The 19,378-nt window shown below is 49.2% G+C and overlaps 1 protein-coding gene across 1 annotated transcript in view; it reads right to left on the reverse strand.

Moving 5' to 3' along the window:
• Positions 1 to 19,378, reverse strand: part of LOC144130359 (Na(+)/dicarboxylate cotransporter 3-like) — a 37,071-nt gene that overhangs the window by 10,570 nt on the left and 7,123 nt on the right. Inside the window, exons 3-7 of the mRNA XM_077664287.1 lie at positions 18,857 to 19,006; positions 16,842 to 17,127; positions 9,300 to 9,474; positions 6,492 to 6,608; positions 4,485 to 4,565 (exon numbers count right to left, since the gene is read on the reverse strand). Coding sequence (XP_077520413.1) covers positions 4,485 to 4,565; positions 6,492 to 6,608; positions 9,300 to 9,474; positions 16,842 to 17,127; positions 18,857 to 19,006 — 809 coding nt within the window. The remainder of the gene's footprint in view (positions 1 to 4,484; positions 4,566 to 6,491; positions 6,609 to 9,299; positions 9,475 to 16,841; positions 17,128 to 18,856; positions 19,007 to 19,378) is intronic.

Genomic DNA, 19,378 nt, shown 5'->3' on the forward strand with positions numbered 1-19,378 from the left:
AGGAAGTCGACGGAGGCGATATATAGCGACAAGCCTGCTCGGCGGTCGTCGAGGTACGGATACCTCGCCGCTCTCGGCCGCACTCAATTTAAAGCTGACGAAGAACTTTCGAGATAATGCGCTGGGGAACCTATAATAATCTCGAACAACTTAGAAGTAGCTGCGCAGGGTTGGAAACAATTCGTATATGTCTACTTGCATCTGTCTTCATTACAAAAGTGATAAGACCGCTTGCCGCCGTATTCGAGCAGGAACAAATAATCATTACAAAGCTTCGCGCCAACTTTTGCAAAAATCGCCGTACCACAAGCTGTCATTACACTGTGCTGACAGCAAAAAAAAAAAAAAACCAAATGCGGAAAGTGATATAGCGCGTGAAATTGCCTGGCATTTGGTACGCATTCGATCGTTCAACACAGAAAACATAATTGTTACGCGTGAAGGCCTTTGCTACGAACGGTGTCGGGTCAGACGTCATGTGTCAGTTGAGTGTGGCCTGAAGGCCCATTGCGAGGGAGGCCCGCGACCGGTGCTCTCTTTCGCAAGCGCACATCGCTTCGATGTCTTTGCGGCTGTCACACTTTACCGCTGCGTAGCACAAGCTTACGAGGCGAGTTATCGAGAGGAAGATAGAGAGGAAGAACTTTGTGTTCAAGGCCAAGTGGGTGGGATCTGGCGAGAGTAGCAAGGCTTAAAACATGCGACGTGAGAAAGTTCGGTTTTTGTCGAATGGCTACCAGTTGCGGTAGGGCGAGCAATAACATGAAGTAAAAAAAAACGGAGTTGTGACAATACCTGTATACTACGGCGCCCTCAGAAGAAAACATTCGACAGAAGTCTGTGTGGTTGGCAAATTAATTAAGTGAGAAGAAAGCGCCAACCAAAAATGGAATAACATTTCGGAACGTACTCGGTTCCTTTATGAGGTGTGACTGCGGACGAGTTGCAGTTTGCCCTTTTATGGTCACTGGCCGCAAACCATGGGTGTTAAAAGAGGGAAGGTTCGGAAGAAGCTGTTCCCATTCCTCGGCGTCTGCTGAATGTGCGGGGCTCCGGAAGAAACGTCCTCGGAAAAAACCGAGCGTCCCGCGACCGCACCCCCCCCCCCTCTTTTCTCGTGATTTGAGCATCCGCCTCACATGCGGGAGGTGGAGGGTTCGATCCCCAGTGCCACCGGGTACCCGTTTTACAGTGGGTACAAGCATTCCCCTGGCCCGGTGCTGAGCTTATCTTATGTTTCGTGCAGTGCCGGTATGGAGTGCGCTCTAAACTGCGTACTTGTCCCCGCTTGTGCTGTGATAAATGTTATGGCTGCAGAAGTGCTTTAATTGCGGTTCGTTACAAATGCCAGAAGCTTCCCGAGAAATACTAGACTGCTCTGGTACATGATATGCTTCTGGCAAGACACAAATGCCAGAAGCTTCCCGAGAAATACTAGACAGCTTTGGTAAATTATATGCTTCTGGTACATATACAGGCCGGTAAACAGAGCTAAAAGAGTGAACACTGAAGCGCTGGCAGACGGCGGACGAAGGAAGGACGAGACACACGGTGCGCTCCGTGTGTCTCGTCCTCCCTTCGTCTGTCGCCTGCCAGCGCTTCCGTGTTCACAATGTCAAACCAACTCACCCAGCAAAACACCCTGCTAAAAGAGTAACTTTCCAGCGAACGTCTCCAGCAGGTTTTACGTAGAGTGTGGGCAACGCCGTATAAGAGGGCTCTGGATTGGCAGATTTTTTTTTAGTTATTTGTACCGCAAATACGCAATCTACAGTAACTACGACCGTACCGCAAAATCAGCTAGGCAAGCGCGACTACGGTAGGAGCGGCAGTTCGTTACCATATGGGTTGCACCAGCCACACGCCCAAACTAAAACTCTCTAACTTCTACCGATTGGGATTAATTAACGCGCATCAACATCACGAATTGCGGTTCGTATTTTGACCAAATCGGAGCGCGGTGAGATTCAGCCTGCTACCTTGGGGTAAGCAGTCTATAGCGCCAAAGCCACTGAAGCATGGCTCAAAGGGAAAAGATACAAGTAACAGGAAGGTGTGGCCAGCTCACACGGAGGAAGCAAGCAGAGCGAGCTGAGCGAGCGCAAAATGAAGACATAAGAAAAGAATCGAAGAGCCTTCGTGCCACAGTTATGGTCGAAGGATTCTTTTAAACTTTCATTTCATATACCCCGTGGTTATTCGCTCTCGATACAAAACTAGGCTTGACGCGAACAACGATATTTAGGGCTGTTTTCTTAACGCCGCGCATAGGAGCTGCTCTCTCTAAAGCATCGGAGCGCACGCGAAATAAACTTCACAATGGTGTGCAAGCGCGATAAGAACGCACGAGCAGGCGCGTGCTCCTGGTGCTTCGCTCATTAGGGGCGTCGAAGTCCGAACGAAGACAGCAGAGCGCGCGCGCAAAACAAGTTCCTCTCAAAATGGCGCCGAAGCCAGAACGAACGAGTTCGCACTCGCCAAACAAGTTCCCTTCGCGTGCAGGCGGTGCAGACGCACACAAGTGAGCAGAGGAGTTAGACGTCCTGCCCGTACAGTTAGGAGGAGTCGCTCGGAGAGGGCGCTGTTCGCTTGCATGCGCAGAGCCCTCTGGCCTAGGTTGTGTCCCTCTGTGCCCTTACGAGCCGTCCCAAGACAGGAGCAGGCTTCTTCTGCCGCACTAGAATAAACTAAATGCCTAACAAGAACTTCTTAGAGTTCTTCCAGCGATCGCATGTCATCCCCTGATCGCTCATGATTCCAGGGCAATTCGTTTAAGAGGACAATAAAGCGTACGACATGCTTGCTTGTCGACCCAAAAATAAGTGCACAATCAAGTGCACGTCCCATATCCACACAGAGCTTGATATCGGTGACCTTGGTCTTTGCACTGCTCCAAAATCCTTTTCGCTGCTTTTCTCTATTTCGAAAGCAGAAGAAACATATGCCGCTGGTCTTCAATAGATAAGCGCAATCCGTACGCAACAACTTGACAGCATTGAGAAAAACACCGCAGATAGCTACCACACGAGACCAAATTCAGTGCCCCACGCCGAAGGCAGTGGAAAGTTTTGCCAAGCTACGCCCTTCGCCCCTCCCTCACAACGTCATCCGTGAGGTAGGCCGGGAGAGGTCTATTGACGACAGGTCACTTTAACTCTAATCCCGCCTGTACATTCAACCCTCTCCCACCGTGGGACAAACACAAAAAAATTATGGCGGCGGAAAGGGAGTGGCCGACTTCAAGTGTGTCTCTGTATCGTTAGGCGTTTCAGCGAAATCACCGGCGGAAGTGCTTTCTGGTGCGGCTCTTCTTAGCTCGACCTGCACTGAATTGCCATAGTGTGATCTTGCTCTGCAAAATACTCCATGCTTACATCTATTTTCAAATCAAGGAGCAGTACAATAAAGAGGGCAACTTTTTGTCAAGTAGGTTCCTCGAGAATTCATTCTATGGGTAATTTTTCACTTGGACACATTTTTTTCACAGTGGTCTCTTCCACGGAGGACTTTTTGTCCAGGGACATTTCTTCCGGAGACATTTTTTCCTACACTCGAATGTGCCATAACTCAAGTAAGAGCCTCTTACACGGGTGCGGCTCGGCCTCCAGCACAATGTTTCCGTCGAAGTCGATCATGTGGTAACGTGTCTCGCAGTGTGCGGCCACCACGCTCCGAATCCCCGTTCATTTGCCTGACATCCGCTTTGTGCTGCTTCATTCTCTCGGTGAAATCCTTGGTTTCACCAATGTACAACCCCGAGTGCAAGAAGAGTCCGATGGCACGACTAAACTTTAAAAGGACTTCAGTGTCCAGAAGCATATAAAGCGTCGCGTATTCGAACGACTTCGTCACTAAATTTTTAATGAATGATAAAAACAATGCGGAGTTAAGAATAAATTTTTGACGTGAAGTTTCAGGTCTTGGATTCAACTGGACAGAATAGGTACAGAATTCTACGAATCAGTCAGTTCTGTTCAGTGACTTGGTTAACTCGACCAACCTTGGCCAATATGGTCTCAAGACTGTTTCTTGAGACAAGCGTTAAATTTGGCTAAAAAGTATATAGTTTTATGCGAAACAGAAGGAGCTCGTCTCATTGTTTGGCGGTGTCTGGTGACAGGCGATCAGTTATGGCCGGTCTGTACGATCGTGTGCTTGATTAAGCAGAACACGTGATGCGTGGTCATCACAAACATGTCATGAGACGCCACCCTATCGTAAGTGGCGGCTGGAAATCTCACTAATTGGAAGTGATGACAAACGCTCTAAGGGCTGCTTGTGCTATCCCAGGCTGGGCGGTACCCAGGCGTCCGCAAATTTTTCTTTCGGGTGTTCTGAAGGGCAAGTACTTCTCTTTTTTCTTGTTTAGGAGAGCACTTGGCAAGTGTTTTCAGCTGTGCACATGGGAAAAACACTTACGTGTGTTGTACGAGTCAAATCACAACTCGCTATAAGGCACACAAAATGTGAGCGTGCGTTCATACTTGAGGCGCTCGGCATTCGTTGAGGCGACGGCGCGAACGGCGGCCTTTACAGTGTCCCGGAGACCCGAGTCCAATTTCTCTCTGAAACAGAAAAGAAAAAGACAAAGAACTGCAGAGATGTAGCGAAACCACTAAGCGATCTTGTTCATAAAATTGTTCCGTCCTTTATTGTGAACAAAGTTCATGCGTTTCTGTTATATTTAATTAAAGCGGCATCGAGCAGGCAATGGTTTTTAATACACCGCCTAAAACATTCCTTGTAGTAAAACAAAGCTTGTAGCGTACAAATCCATCGTATCCCGCTAATCAGACAACGCTGACGCAGCTTCGGGCCCGCATACAGAAGCGGACGTAAGGAGCATAGGGGTGGTAAAAAGGAAATCACAGAGTCATGGTGGCTGTTTGGCCGAGAAACTTGCATGACACAGACGCGCCCGTGTTGTATACTTTGGTCAGTCCGGGACTTCAATCATTCCAATCTTCGTCAGAAAGCACTGAGATTTAGTCCACGTGATTATGGAAGGCAGGTATCGGTTTCTTATCTTCTCAATTGGTCTGGCCTGCTTACATTGCATTGTTAACACCAGCACTAACCATCGTTGTACCAAGCACCTGTACATGCATGTAAGCACTCCTGCCTTGGCTTTTAATTTGGTATTTTTTGGGCTAGTCGGTGGCTGATAATTGTTTTTTGTCGGGATAGTTGTCGGCCTTTGGTTGGACTAGCAAAAATTGGTTACCAGAAGGCGGCCGGCAGTAATGAGTAATTAAGTAAAAGGTTAAAGTGCTGTAATGGAGTGCAACGTCAGGTTTTATTTTAAACTACACTGATATTTTACAGGTGCATACCCGAATGGGCATACCCAACAATTCAAGACAAATTCAGCAGACAAGGGCATGGAAAAAGGCACTCGCTATGGCACACATGACGGAAGCCAGCAGTCACATGTGTGCCATAACGAGCACCTCTTTCCATTTCCACGTCTGCTGAATACGTTAACGAGAGCCTCAAATATGGCAATATTGATGCCATAGGTAGCGTAAGAGGGCTCTCGCACAGCTTCTGCCCTCAGCGTTCGACCACGTTCCTACGTGGCACCCGCGGTAATACAGGAGGTACTACGTCCGCCGCTATGGAAGCGGGTGGCGCTGGTGATCACTCTTAGTGTTCGCTTATACTACACATATGTACTCCCGAAAGAAGACTGGGCACCCGTCGTCATAGATAAGTTGGTAAAGCCCCGTACGCGAAATTTGGAGGTCGTGGGTTCGGATCCCACCGGCGGCATGTGGTCATTCTTATTTTATTAATTACCCTTTGATGAAAAACTACAAATAAAAAAAGACAACCCGTATGCTCATTGGTTTCGGGGACTGTAGACTTGCGACGTGTCCAGAATTTTTGAACGGAAAAAAGATTATGAACTCATTTTTTTCATACATTGCAAGATTTCACTATAACAATCAACATATCCGCAGGTCTGCAGTCAGCAGGCTTGCATTTTTTGTCTAACATTTTTGTGATCATAAACGCATTCCCCATTGATTTTATAGGGCGATCTTAACTGCTCCATGCGAGCGATGGGGAAAACTTTTAAAGAAAGCTTTTGCTACACATCGGAAGAATGGGCCATTACCTTCAATACTTCCATAGCAGTGCCTTACAATTTTCCAACGACAAAGTTTTTGTCAAAGCACTTTAGATATCAGAAAGTGGATTCCTCACTTTATATCAAAAATGCGTAGTGTGTTTCTAACTCGTGAACTAAAACCTGATGAGCGCTAATTTTTGTAGTCTTGACTACTCGCAAAGGAAACGAATTGTAAATTCCCTCCAGGCTGTTTATACATATTTTCTGTTTACATAGGTGTTTATATAGACATATTTTATATTCATTCTTCTCGCCTGTTTATTCCTGCAACCACATTTCCATCGAGGTTTCCAAAACACGCGCTAACAGCCACGTGAGGGGGAGGCCGCTGTTGTATAAGCTATAGCCAACTCACATCCTTCGGAGGTATAGAAAAATGAGGAACAGCCATAGACCCAGGACGTTTACGGTCACGCAGGTAGCATTCGCCGTGATCCAAGTGGCGAACGATATCATGTTCGGATAGCCCTCACTGTAAAAAAAAAGAATATGTACAGTATGATACATCAGCCTTCCAATCTCCATATATTTATGGATTTCCTGCTGCGATAATTCGCATCGGCAGCAGGGAGCTGATACAGCTGCAACCATCGCAGCGTAACTACCCTTTAAATTTTCATGAAAAGTGGCAGTTCTTCGGGCAGAGCCATATGCAAAGTTTTTCCTTACAAAAGCTGACTGTACGGCTACAGCTGTCACCGCTATGCGATGGTAACATCGCCTGCACTGATAGGCTGAAATGGGCATTCGTGGCAGGTGCGATAGAAAAAAATTGAAAATTGGTTTTTGAGGAAAGAAAATGGCGCAGTATTTGTCTCACATCTCGGCGGACCCCTGAACCGCGCCGTACGGGAAGGGATAAAGGAGAGACTGAGAGAAGAAATGGAGGAAGAGGTGCCGTAGTGGAGGTCTCCAGGATAATTTCGACCACCTGGGGATCTTTAACGTGCACTGACATCGCACAGCGCACGGGTGCCTTTGCGTTTCGCCTCCATCGAAACGCTGCCGCCGCGGTCGGGTTCGAACCCGGGGCGATAGAGGGAATAGCTTTATTTTTTGTTTTACCTCGTAATCTCAAAACTGAAAGAAACAGTGAGCTCCACCTCACTAGAAACGTGTAGCGCTGTGAAAACTAAAGCTCGCTCACAACGGCTTCATGAAGGTGCTCGTGCGAAAAAGAGGGACATTTGATCCTTGACTACGGCCTCAGAGATACGCAATCGTCAAGGTAGCCTTTTACAGAGACACCTGTATGAGAGTTCATCACAAGGACCATGACAGAGGGCCTGTCGATCCTGAGAACCATATGACCACGATCTATTATGAGGGCTCTATTGTCGTCCTTTATTGGAAAGTCCATGCTCTAAATGACAAAGCAGGCCTCCCAGTCGTCGATAAATTTGTACAGATAAATGCCCTTGCAGTCTTTTGGAGCGTATAATACACTACAAAATTAAGCTGTTTCCTATAGAAGCAGCTGCGTAGCAAATCGTGATCCTCAACCACGGTGGAAGACGTATATGTTGAGGAGACACCACGCGAACCGCACCTGACGCCAGCGGCTAGGTGAAGTACCGTTCTCGGGCCTCCAGTCCAGGTCTTTGAAAGAAGCGCCATCTATGCGTCTAGCTGTGGAACTTCGCCGGCAAAAAAACAACAACACATATGAGATATCCCGTTGCCCTAGAAGCCGGGCGCTACCGCACGGCACTTTTCTTCACGCGACAACGCAAGAGGCCAGTTCTGCAGAAAAGCCTTCGTCGTCGGCATTCCTGCTGTGCCTGAAAGTGGCTGTTACAAGAGGCTCCCATAGAAAGCGCCAGCCGCACCAGCGGCGAATGGGGTCTTCAGCGATCGGAGCGACCGCGAGCAACGCGCCAAGCGCACGGGCCGTCGGCTGCGTGTTCCGCCTGATACTCATACCTGTATAAACACGCAGCAGACGACGAATAACAATACTAACGTTGCCTCGCAACGTCCACGTCAGTGTGTTTGTTCCTTCTGTCTGGTTCTTCTCTGCAGCCGTTTTTAAGTGATCATGCACCAACTAGCTCAACAATCCACGTTATTAACGTTGTCTCGCAAGCTGCTAAGCAGCCGATCCGTCGCGGTATACCTAGAACCTTGGGTTGCGAGTGAGACACGCTACAGCTAGGCCACGCAGGCACGTTCGTATAGCGTGGTTAAAGCGGGGCTTAATTGTATATCATGTAGTCTTTCACACAATGATTGCCGTTGTGAAAGAGAAAACATGTAGTGTCCGCGTCTGAGTGAGCAAGAGGAACCGCGGTCGCAACATATACACTTAAAATCGAACCTTAAATGTCCAGTTTTTTGGAGTTTGGCCAGCCGTCCGCCGTTCAGCGCAACGATGTCATAACCGTGTGGTCAAAGTTTTTGTCTGTTTGTTTGTTTTTTAAACGGGGGCATTAGACCATGCGCATTATGACGAAACCAAACCAAAGGGCTAGCAAATTATTTAGCCATCAATTGGGAGAACACACGAAAGAACGAGAGGACGCTAGGCTTGAGTTACTGCTTTGTCAACAGGGCTTCGGCTTTAAACCGTGTTATATTTTCAAAAAACAGGCGGAAATAATTCGCTTTGTGAAGACTCATCTCACGGAGCCTAGTGCAACCAGTGGCCTTAATCTTCTCACAGGGCAGCCTGCTGCATGCCCACCTATATATCTCGCACTGTGTCCCCAATAAATCGTTCCATAAAGAAACCTGTAGCATAATTATTGCAAGGTAGTTGGATCTTTCATTTGAAACCGGTTTGGTCTGGTTTCAGAATACAAGCTGTTCGTAATGTAAAACTATCCGTATCGGTGAAGCACTTCTGAAACAGCAGTCGCCACTATTTCATATCCTTTGATCAATAAGTCCATTTACATTATGGGTCCTAGGGCGACGAAGAATCAACAATGAGTGCCAGGGAAGCCTCAGTCCGCTAGGCAGCGTTTCGACAAGAGGACTTGCTTCCGTCAGCGCCCTTCGCTTCTTCCTTGCCCCCTCCACTGGGGATCCCCATTCCTTGAAGAGCATTTTTAATCACGCAACGAGAAATACCTGCTCAGATGCTCAAAACGAAATGGGCTAGCTGTCTTTTAATTTTTCTTCTTGCCGTTTAATTCGAGCTTGAATGAAATAATGTACTTGCATTTCGAGGATGCCCATGAGGAATATGTTTGCCGAAGCTCCAGTCAGGCAAGCCGGCGCGCTCATGATGGCGGACAGCACCACAGCGATCAGGAGCACCTTACGGATGCTGTCAGCCCGGTCTTCACCCAGGGACAGGTCGTCGATTGATTGGGCTATAAAGACAGGATTGGGCTCTGCGACAGAACAAAAAATGTAAAAACCATACATGCGACGAATTCCAGAGATCGAGAACCCAGCTGTCTCGAAAGCACAAGCAAAGTTAGATTTCTAAGCGTAACTCATTTGGCGATTTAGTTGTAGCCAATAAAATAGTATAACGCGTGAAAATACAGGGGTCTACTATGTCAGGACCATGGCATTTGTCCCTCCAATACGAAAACTTGGACAGAAGTGGCACATTTAGAGGGAGCAACGAGTTTGAGTTATTTGCTGAGATAGTGCGGTCGCTGTAGGCACGAGACGCACCTTATCGCACGAGACATTTGTTGTGCAGTGGGTGCTTTCTTTGTCAAATGTGATTACTGAGATAGAATGAACACCAATACAGTGAAACATTAAAAGCGTCGGGTTTATTTTGCCCTCAGCGCTAATAGAAGTGTTAGGTTAATTATAATGCTATCTAGGCATTCCACTAACCATTTTCCGAGACACTAATCACCGCTGTACTCGTAGTGGATGCGCATTAAATTGCTTATTCTGGTTAGTATATCAATTACAGCCCTAAGTGCACCATTTCAGGATATGCGACATGGGTGCGTTAGGGTTAGTCATTGTCAAAACCATTTCGGCAGAAACCATGTTATATGAATGGAGGGGTGCTAGGAGCGTCCTCCTTGGAACGGTGTGATGGTGGGTGCCACCAGGCGGAGGTTTTATTTAATTTTTATACCATTTTCTTAACCTCAATCACAACTGTGGAATAAACTTTTAGTTTAACTTCCAAATGCCTTCTGGATATACTAAATACCGACTTTGACTCTTAAAATCCTAAGATATTGCTACGGTTGTGCTTGTGCTTGGAACGCTCGTGCTTGGTGCGCTCGCGCTTGGAACGCGAAGAGGACGAAGTGCGTTTCTGCGGCTGGGCTTCGCGTGCCCGGTTGTTCGGCTGCGTTGCTGTAAGCTGTTTCCCTGTAAATATATTTTTCCCTTTTGGTGTGCACATCTTCACGTTACATTATTGGTGTGAGGTGCGGGGTACAGCCACAGCAAGCACGTAACTCCGCAGCGGTCGTCAGCTCGCCGGCTCTTCAACCATGCCCAGCGAAGGGGCCGCTCCGTCGGCGTCCGCCAACCCGGCGTTCATCATTGCCCATCCGAGAGATCCTGGGACCTTCAACGGAACGGACGGCGTCGGCGTGGAGGACTGGCTCGCAATGTACGAGCGCGTGAGCACACACAACAGGTGGGACCCGACCCTAAAGTTGGCCAACGTCATCTTCTACCTGACGGGCACTGCCAGGGTATGGTTCGAGACCCACGAGGATGAACTCACCAGCTGGGATCTCTGCAAGCGCAAGCTTTGTGACCTGTTTGGTAAGCCATTCGGGCGTCAGCTCGCTGCGAAGAAGGAGCTCGCATGCCGTGCACAAACGTCCACAGAGTCCTATGTATCATACATTCAGGACATATTAGCTCTCTGCATGAAAGTCGACGCCACTATGTCAGAGTGCGACAAAGTAGGTCACGTGCTCAAAGGCATCGCAGATGACGCCTTTAACCTTCTTGTATACAAGGACTGCGGAACGGTTGACGCAATCATCAAGGAATGCCGCCGGTTCGAACAAGCGAAGAGCCGCCGAATTTCTCCGCAGTTCACGCGGTTGCCGAATACGACTGCGACGTCGTCCTGTGTAGACTCGACTCCACCGAGCCGTCTGCCGACATCTGAGAGCCTGACACGACTTGTGCGCCAAGAAGTAGAGGCAATGTCCCCCGTTGCGTTTCATCCACCCGCAACAGACAGTACTCCAGCAGTATCCCTTATACAGGCTGTCGTTCGCAAAGAATTTGCCAATCTTGGGATTCAACCTGTTTGCTCAGTTAGTGCCCCATATGCTCGCCGCATGTCCCCGGAGCTCGGTTCTGAACGTGCATACTACCCTCGACGCAGCCGCAATCCAGATGAATGGAGAACACCTGATGACAGGCCCATCTGCTTTAACTGCTCCCGAGTTGGCCACATATCTCGACACTGCCGAAGCCGTCCGTCCTCGACCTACAGCCGCTACCCGCCGGGTTCTGCATATTCCCGCCGCTCTCCCTCGCCCTCGGAAACGACCTCTTCTGGCCACCACGCTCAGACCCCGCTTACCAACCGTTCGTCGTCACCTCAGCGCCGTCGATCTCCATCGCCCCGACCTCGCCGCCCTTCGTCGCCGGCCCCATATGCCCGCTCCCGGTCGGAAAACTGATGGCTGCAGCGTCTGGGGGTGATGCTGCTCTGACGACCCGACCAGAAAACCCTCCTTTAACTCTTCATGCTCATCGGAACATCCTTAACGTCGACGTGGACGGGGTCCCTGTTACCGCTCTGATCGACACTGGAGCGCACGTCTCAGTCATGAATGCTCGTCTTCGCCGTCGCCTAAGGAAAGTGCTCACTCCTGCCCCCTCAACTGTAGTCCGTGTTGCAGATGGCGGTATGTCTATTGTCGTCGGAATGTGTACTGCTCGTGTTTCAATAGCCGGCCGCCATACTTCTGTGCTCTTCACTGTCCTCGAACACTGCCCTCATGACATCATTCTCGGCCTTGACTTTCTCACCGACCATTCCGCCCTTATAGATTGCGCCACAAGCATCGTTCAACTCGCTCTACCTGTTCCTTCAGAGCCACCGGATCCAATTGTTCACCGACTGTGCACCGCCGACTTTGTCCGCCTGGACCCCGATGCCGCCACTTATGTCCGTTTCTCCTCTGTCCCGCCAGTTCCCGATGGTGACTACATCATTACTCCGGTTCCTGATGTGCCCTTTACACGCAGTGTTGCCCTTGCGCATACAGTTGTCACCATGTCGGCAAATCAAGCGTCCCTTCCGGTTCTCAACTTTGCCTCTTACGTTCAGCCGCTCCCACAAGGTATGTCGCTCGCCACGCTGTGCCCTGCTGCCGAATGCGTCGTATCGGCGGTGAGAAGCATCCCACCCTCGTCGAACTGCCGCGACTCTGACGTCCCACCACCTGATGAATATGCAAAAATGATTGCTGCTGACCTCTTACCAGGGCAAGCTCACGACCTTCGGTATCTTCTGTCGTCTTTTCGCGACATCTTTGACTTCGATGACCACCCTTTGGCTCGAACATCTGTGGTCACGCATCGCATCAACACCGGTGCCGCAGCTCCTATTCACAGACGACCCTACAGAGTGTCCAGTACAGAACGCACCATCATACAGCAAGAGGTGGACAAGATGCTCAGTAAAGACATCATAGAGCCCTCGTCGAGCCCTTGGGCCTCACCAGTTGTGCTGGTTAAAAAGAAGGACGGCAGCTGGCGCTTTTGCGTTGATTACCGGCACCTAAACAACATAACAAAAAAAGACGTCTATCCACTCCCACGAATAGACGATGCTTTGGACTGCCTTCACGGAGCCAAATTTTTCTCTTCAATTGACCTTCGGTCCGGGTATTGGCAAATCTCTGTTGATGACAATGACCGCGAAAAGACGGCATTCGTCACACCGGACGGCTTATATCAGTTTAAAGTTATGCCATTCGGTCTCTGTAATGCGCCAGCTACCTTCGAAAGAATGATGGACTCCTTGCTTCGCGGCTTTAAATGGTCCACATGTCTATGTTACCTCGACGATGTTGTGGTTTTTTCGCCCACGTTTACCACGCACCTCGAAAGACTGGCGAGCATTCTTTCTGTCTTCCGTAGAGCCGGGCTACAGCTCAATTCGTCGAAATGTCAATTCGGTCGCCGCCAACTCACCATTCTCGGACATCTAGTCGACGCTTCTGGTGTCCGCCCGGATCCTGTTAAAGTTAAAGCCGTCAAGGACTTCCCTATTCCCCAGTCGTCTACGGATGTGCGCAGCTTCGTCGGCCTCTGCTCGTACTTCCGCCGTTTCATCAAAAATTTTGCCGGCACCGCTCGCCCCCTGACCGACCTTCTAAAGAAAGACACCCCTTTTACCTGGGGCCCTGCCCAAGAGGAGGCCTTTTCTTCGCTAGTCGACTTACTCACCTCCCCACCTATTCTGGCCCATTTGGATCCGTCGGCTCCGACTGAAGTTCGCACAGACGCCTGCGGTTATGGGATTGGCGCCGTGCTAGCCCAACGTCACCAAGGGCAAGAACGCGTTATTGCATATGCCAGCCGCCTCCTTTCTACAGCTGAGCGAAATTACTCAATTACAGAGCGCGAGTGTCTAGCTCTTGTTTGGGCTGTAGCTAAGTTCCGACCGTACCTGTTTGGCCGTCCATTCTCCGTAGTGACCGATCACCACGCCCTTTGTTGGCTGTCTTCACTGAAAGACCCCACAGGCCGGCTCGGACGTTGGACGTTGCGCCTCCAAGAGTATTCTTACACTGTTCATTACAAGTCAGGGCGTCTCCATCAAGACGCCGACTGCCTGTCTCGGCACCCTGTAGAGCCGCCTGATCCTGGAGACAACGACCTCGGCCCGTGCCTCTTCGCTATCTCCGATCTGGTTAACATCGCGGACGAGCAGCGACAAGACTCTTCCTTGCGTATTCTCATTGATCGCCTCAACTGTGCCAGCCGAGATCCTTCATTGCAACTGTTCGTCATTCAGGATGGCGTCCTATACCGCCGCAACCTTCGTCCTGACGGACCTCCGCTCCTGCTAGTCGTTCCCCACCGTCTCCGTTCATCTGTCCTAGCGGAACTACACGACCTACCGACCGCAGGCCACCTCGGCGTCTCCCGCACATACGATCGGGTCCGACGCCGCTTCTTTTGGCCTGGTCTGTACCGCTCTGTTCGGCGTTACGTTGCCTCCTGCGACCTCTGTCAACGCAGCAAGAGACCATCAACGTTGCCTGCTGGCCTTCTACAGCCTATTGACGTACCTCTCGAACCATTCTACCGTGTTGGACTCGACCTTCTCGGACCTTTTCCGACGTCCTGCTCCGGCAACCGTTGGATTGCTGTCGCGACCGACTATGCGACCCGGTACGCTATCACGCGTGCGTTACCAACAAGTTGCGCAACCGATGTCGCCGACTTCCTATTGCAGAACGTAATCCTTCACCACGGCGCTCCACACCAATTGCTGACGGACCGCGGCCGCTACTTTTTGTCCCGAGTAGTTGACGATATCCTCCGGTCCTGTGGCACGCAGCATAAGCTCACTACAGCTTACCATCCCCAGACGAACGGGCTTACCGAGCGCCTCAACAGGACTCTGACCGATATGCTATCCATGTATGTCTCGCCCGACCACCGCGATTGGGACGTTGCCTTGCCTTATGTAACATTTGCTTATAATTCGTCGCGACATGATACCACCGGCTATTCTCCTTTCTACCTTCTGTTTGGTCGGCATCCTGCGCTGCCTTTGGATACATTACTACCGAGTTCTACTGCCTCGACCACAGAGTATGCACGTGACGCCATCTCCCGAGCAACTATGGCCCGTGAAATCGCCCGAGACCGGCTCACCGCATCTCAGACCTACCAGAAGTCAGTTTACGACCGCCGGCATCGCCCAGTACACTATCCGCCGGGCTCACTCGTCCTCCTTTGGTCTCCTTCTCGCCGTGTAGGTCTCTTTGATAAACTTCTACGTCAGTACAGTGGCCCTTATCGAGTTCTCCGTCAGGTGACCGACGTGACCTACGAGATTACACCTCTTCATGCTCCGACGTCGTCCACTAGCCCTTTGACTGACGTCGTTCATGTAGTCCGTCTCAAACCGTACCACACGCCTGCTACATCATCCACTTAGCACCGGGACGGTGCTTTTGCCGCCGGGAGTGATGCTACGGTTGTGCTTGTGCTTGGAACGCTCGTGCTTGGTGCGCTCGCGCTTGGAACGCGAAGAGGACGAAGTGCGTTTCTGCGGCTGGGCTTCGCGTGCCCGGTTGTTCGGCTGCGTGGCTGTAAGCTGTTTCCCTGTAAATATATTTTTCCCTTTTGGTGTGCACATCTTCACGTTACAATATGCTGCCTGGGATATACTGAGTAGGCCATATTCGACATCGGAATCGATACAGCGACATGCAAGCGGAGAATGTATAATTGTCTCTTCAGACTTACCACATATTTAGTGTTTGCCCAAACTTGCATCTATCGGCAATGCAATAACGTTAGTTTGGTATACTAACTATACTAACCGTGCTGCTATAGGAACCCTTTCTGCACTGCACTTTCCCTCTTTGAATCTGCTAGGTAGAGTTCTGTCATCTTTAATCGCATAGTTATGGCAACGACACTCATTAGTGCAGTCAACTAAACTGCTGAGCCCGCTAAATTTGTGGCTTTTGCTAGAGCTTCGTATGTTCGCGTTACCGCACGTTTAAACCTGGCGACGGATGCTGCGCTCATTCCAGAATTGAATATACTCCCGGACAAGTTTTTATTGATATGCATATGCATATGTATATGCATATGCAGTTATTGATATGCAGTCCTCGAGAGCTTGGACTTGGCTTGCACCTCAGAAGTTACTGCGCTCAAAAGTTTCACGCGGGCCGACTGTGTAGGGTGCGAAGCGAACGACATGAAATAATTGGTTTTGGTTTTGGGGGAAAGGAAATGGCGCAGTATCGGTCTCACATCTCAGTGGGCACCTGAACCGCGCCGTAAGGGAAGGGATAAAGGAGGGAGTGAAAGAAGAAAGGAAGAGAGAGGTGCCGTAGTGGAGGGCTCCAGAATAATTTCGACCACCTGGGGATCTTCAACGAGCACTGACATCGCACAGCACACGGGCGCCACAGCGTTTCGCCTCCATCGAAACCCAGCCGCCGTGGTCTGGTTCGAACCCGGGAACTCCGGATCACTGGCCGAGCGCCCTAACTACTGAGCCACCGCGGCGGGGGTAAAAGACATGCCCCAGTCTCGAATCGCGCAGCGCTGCTTTGCTCCTTTTTCAGGTGTGCTTTCTCGTCTGAATAGTGCCGAACATGACAGCTATGCACGAATCGTGTCCGGCGAAAAATTCACTTTACCAGAAGCTGCTCCCAAAATTCTCCAGGGATGTAGCTAGATGTCCAGCTCTTTTACGTATTTTTTTGCTTACCCACCCTGTACTAGCAATAATATTGATATATTGCAATCTTGGAAAACTAATCTCTCAATATATCTTCATCTAGCATTTCCAACTACTGCCCCTTAAAAAAACCTTCAAAAAGAAATTTTCTGGCTCAAAACGGGCGTAAGATAAACACTAGCAAATGACGAGCGACACTTAGTAGCTAGCAGAAATGTGACGTTGCTTTCCGAAGCTATACTGGTTCCTCTGTCTCCTTAACGCCAGTCTCTGCTTGTTATTAAAATGCAGTACTCTCAAAATCACTGCTACCAAAGTCTCGGCAGTGATAGATATTGACAGGCATGGGCGGGAAATCACCGGGGTCATTGGCTTGTCCAGCAGAGGGAGCAGCGGTAGACTGCTGCGGCGGCTTGCGCTGAAACTCCTTGGCCAGCGTCTCGGCGACAGGAATGGCACCGTAGGCGGCAGCTGGCGCGCTGAAGATCATGGCGAACAGCGCGGTGGACGTCATCATGGCAAAGAAAACGCCGCGCAGGCTGCCGCCTATCCAGCGTAGGCTGGCGACGGTGAACCGCCGCTGGAAGCCCTGGCGTTGCACCAGCGCCGCCATCAGGGAGCTCGACAGGCATAGAAGGATGCTCTCCTGGAACAGGAGCAGTCATGCAACATAAAATGGAAAGTGCCAGAGCTCGTACGATGCCGATTGAAGACTAAGTCTTCTCTCTTGATATCTTTTTGGAAAACGTAAAGTCATTTCTTGAAAAACAGAATTTACAATAAAAAAAACTCCTAGGATGTCTCGAGTTATTCACCGCGAGTGTTCAGTTTAATAATATTTTTTTCTTACTTGTGCCTTTTGACTATCGTGTTGACCTGATTGTATCTCTTCGTGGTTTCGTCGTTATTCTTTTCAGTGTTTTAGATGCATCGAAATGAACGTCTATGGCAATGCACATGTCCTTCGACAGTCGATGGTTTCTTAACGCATTGTATATTTGTTATCAACCTACTTGCTATGGTCTATCCTACTGCAAGTGCGCATGTTTTGTATCTTGTGTATGTTATACTGGATAGGGTATTGTTTTGTATAACTGTCCTATTATTTTGCCCATTCCCGTAAGAGCCTAATTAGGCTTACAGTATGCTTAAATAAATAAAAAAAATTAGATCGAGCAAACACTTGCGACCTGCACTCTGTCATACACGAACATTATTCTTTTCATGCTTCTCGTGTGGCACGATACAGCGTCAGGCTCCGTACATGCTGAGACGAGTACAATGTGTTTGTAGGTAGGTTAGAAAGCGCAAGTGGAGTTTCGTAATTGTGTTCCCATCATAAGCGATCATAAAATTTTCACAGAAGGCTTGCTGAAAAAAGAATGATGAATAGAACTTTTCAGACTGACTTCTCTGAATAAACAATAAACTGGCAGTTTGTGACTAGCAGTTTCATAGTTTAACAGGTGAATACCTGATAGTGCTATAGTTGCTTTAATATTCATTTAAAGTGTTTGTCTTATGTCATTTATAGTGTACTTCAAGAGAGCAAGCTGTTGGGTGAGTCCGTCATACATCATAAAAAAGGAACTGCGCAAAACAAGCTTGGGCAAGACGCCGAGGACAAAACAGGCGCATGCTCGAGACTGATTTTTATTCGGAAATACACACAATTTGTATCTTCTATCTGCCAAATCATGGCTGTGGTGGCGCAGGTTCGATAGCCGATAGCGGCAGCAGCACACTGATGAAGGTCGAATGAAAAAACGCCCGAAAAACATAAAACTCAACGCAAGATAAGTTTATTCGGATCCCTCTATAACGTCAAACCTCACAGTTCTGATGGAGTTAGAGAATGTGAAAACGCATTAACTTAACTGGTTCGGGAACTATATTTGCCTTCGAAGGTATGACGGCTAAAACTCAGCTATAAAGCCTCAAAGTGACGAGAATATTTCTCACCATGCTATTATATTACCAATATCGATTCTATTGGGCAACGCAAGTGATGGCGCACATGAACAATATATTCACCAAAGTCAAATCAAAGTTTATGAATGCTGAAAAGTTAGCAACGTTCGAATAATTCACGCTTAATCGCCTTCAAGACGGATACCAGTGGTAGCCGATGAGCATCACGTATTCATCTAGGGGCCCTACTCCATTATTACACCTTTAGTCCCTTTCTTTCTGTACAAACTTTCACAATTACTAACAATATCGGGACATTGCCTTTTTTTAATTTACTGGACCTGCAACTCAACTCACTGTCTCTGCCTTCAAGTTTACGCCATTGTCTTAGTACAGTTCCTTGTTGGGTTACTGAGGAAGTTGTCAATGAGAGAACACGTGTGTGAGCTGCGGAGCGCACTCACGTTGAAGTAGAGCCTGCAGACGGCTCCCGTGCTGAGGACGCCGATGAGCGGGAAGGCGACAATGGGGAAGAACGCGGAGACGCAAAGCGGCACGGGCCGCAGTATCCACAGCAGGCTCGTGGTGACCACCACGTAGAGGCAATGGAAAGCCTGCGGTCACACCCGGAGGGTTATTCACAGGCACGAACTCAGCACCTACACTCAGCTATAAGGGTCGCCTAACTGCACTGACCCGTGCACCCAACAGAAATGCAAGTGAAAGTATCAGTGGCTCTTTTTTAACACGAAAGGAGACGAGCCTGCGCTATAGAGTCAGTATTGATAATCACCGTGTCTGAACGTGAGTGCAAGTGCGAGTTCAGTGGCTTATTAGAACCACAACGCGATTTACAGGCACGTACAGAAAGGAGGACGACGAAGAACCTGAAGGGATATAGCGATATGGGGATATAGGGATAGCGATATAAGGATGGCGCCGTGTCCATTTCTTTCTTCCGTCTTTCTACTCTCTCGTGCACTTTG

The sequence above is a fragment of the Amblyomma americanum genome, chromosome 4 (genome assembly GCF_052857255.1).
Source record: "Amblyomma americanum isolate KBUSLIRL-KWMA chromosome 4, ASM5285725v1, whole genome shotgun sequence".
In the NCBI taxonomy this organism is placed as follows: Eukaryota; Metazoa; Arthropoda; class Arachnida; order Ixodida; family Ixodidae; genus Amblyomma; species Amblyomma americanum.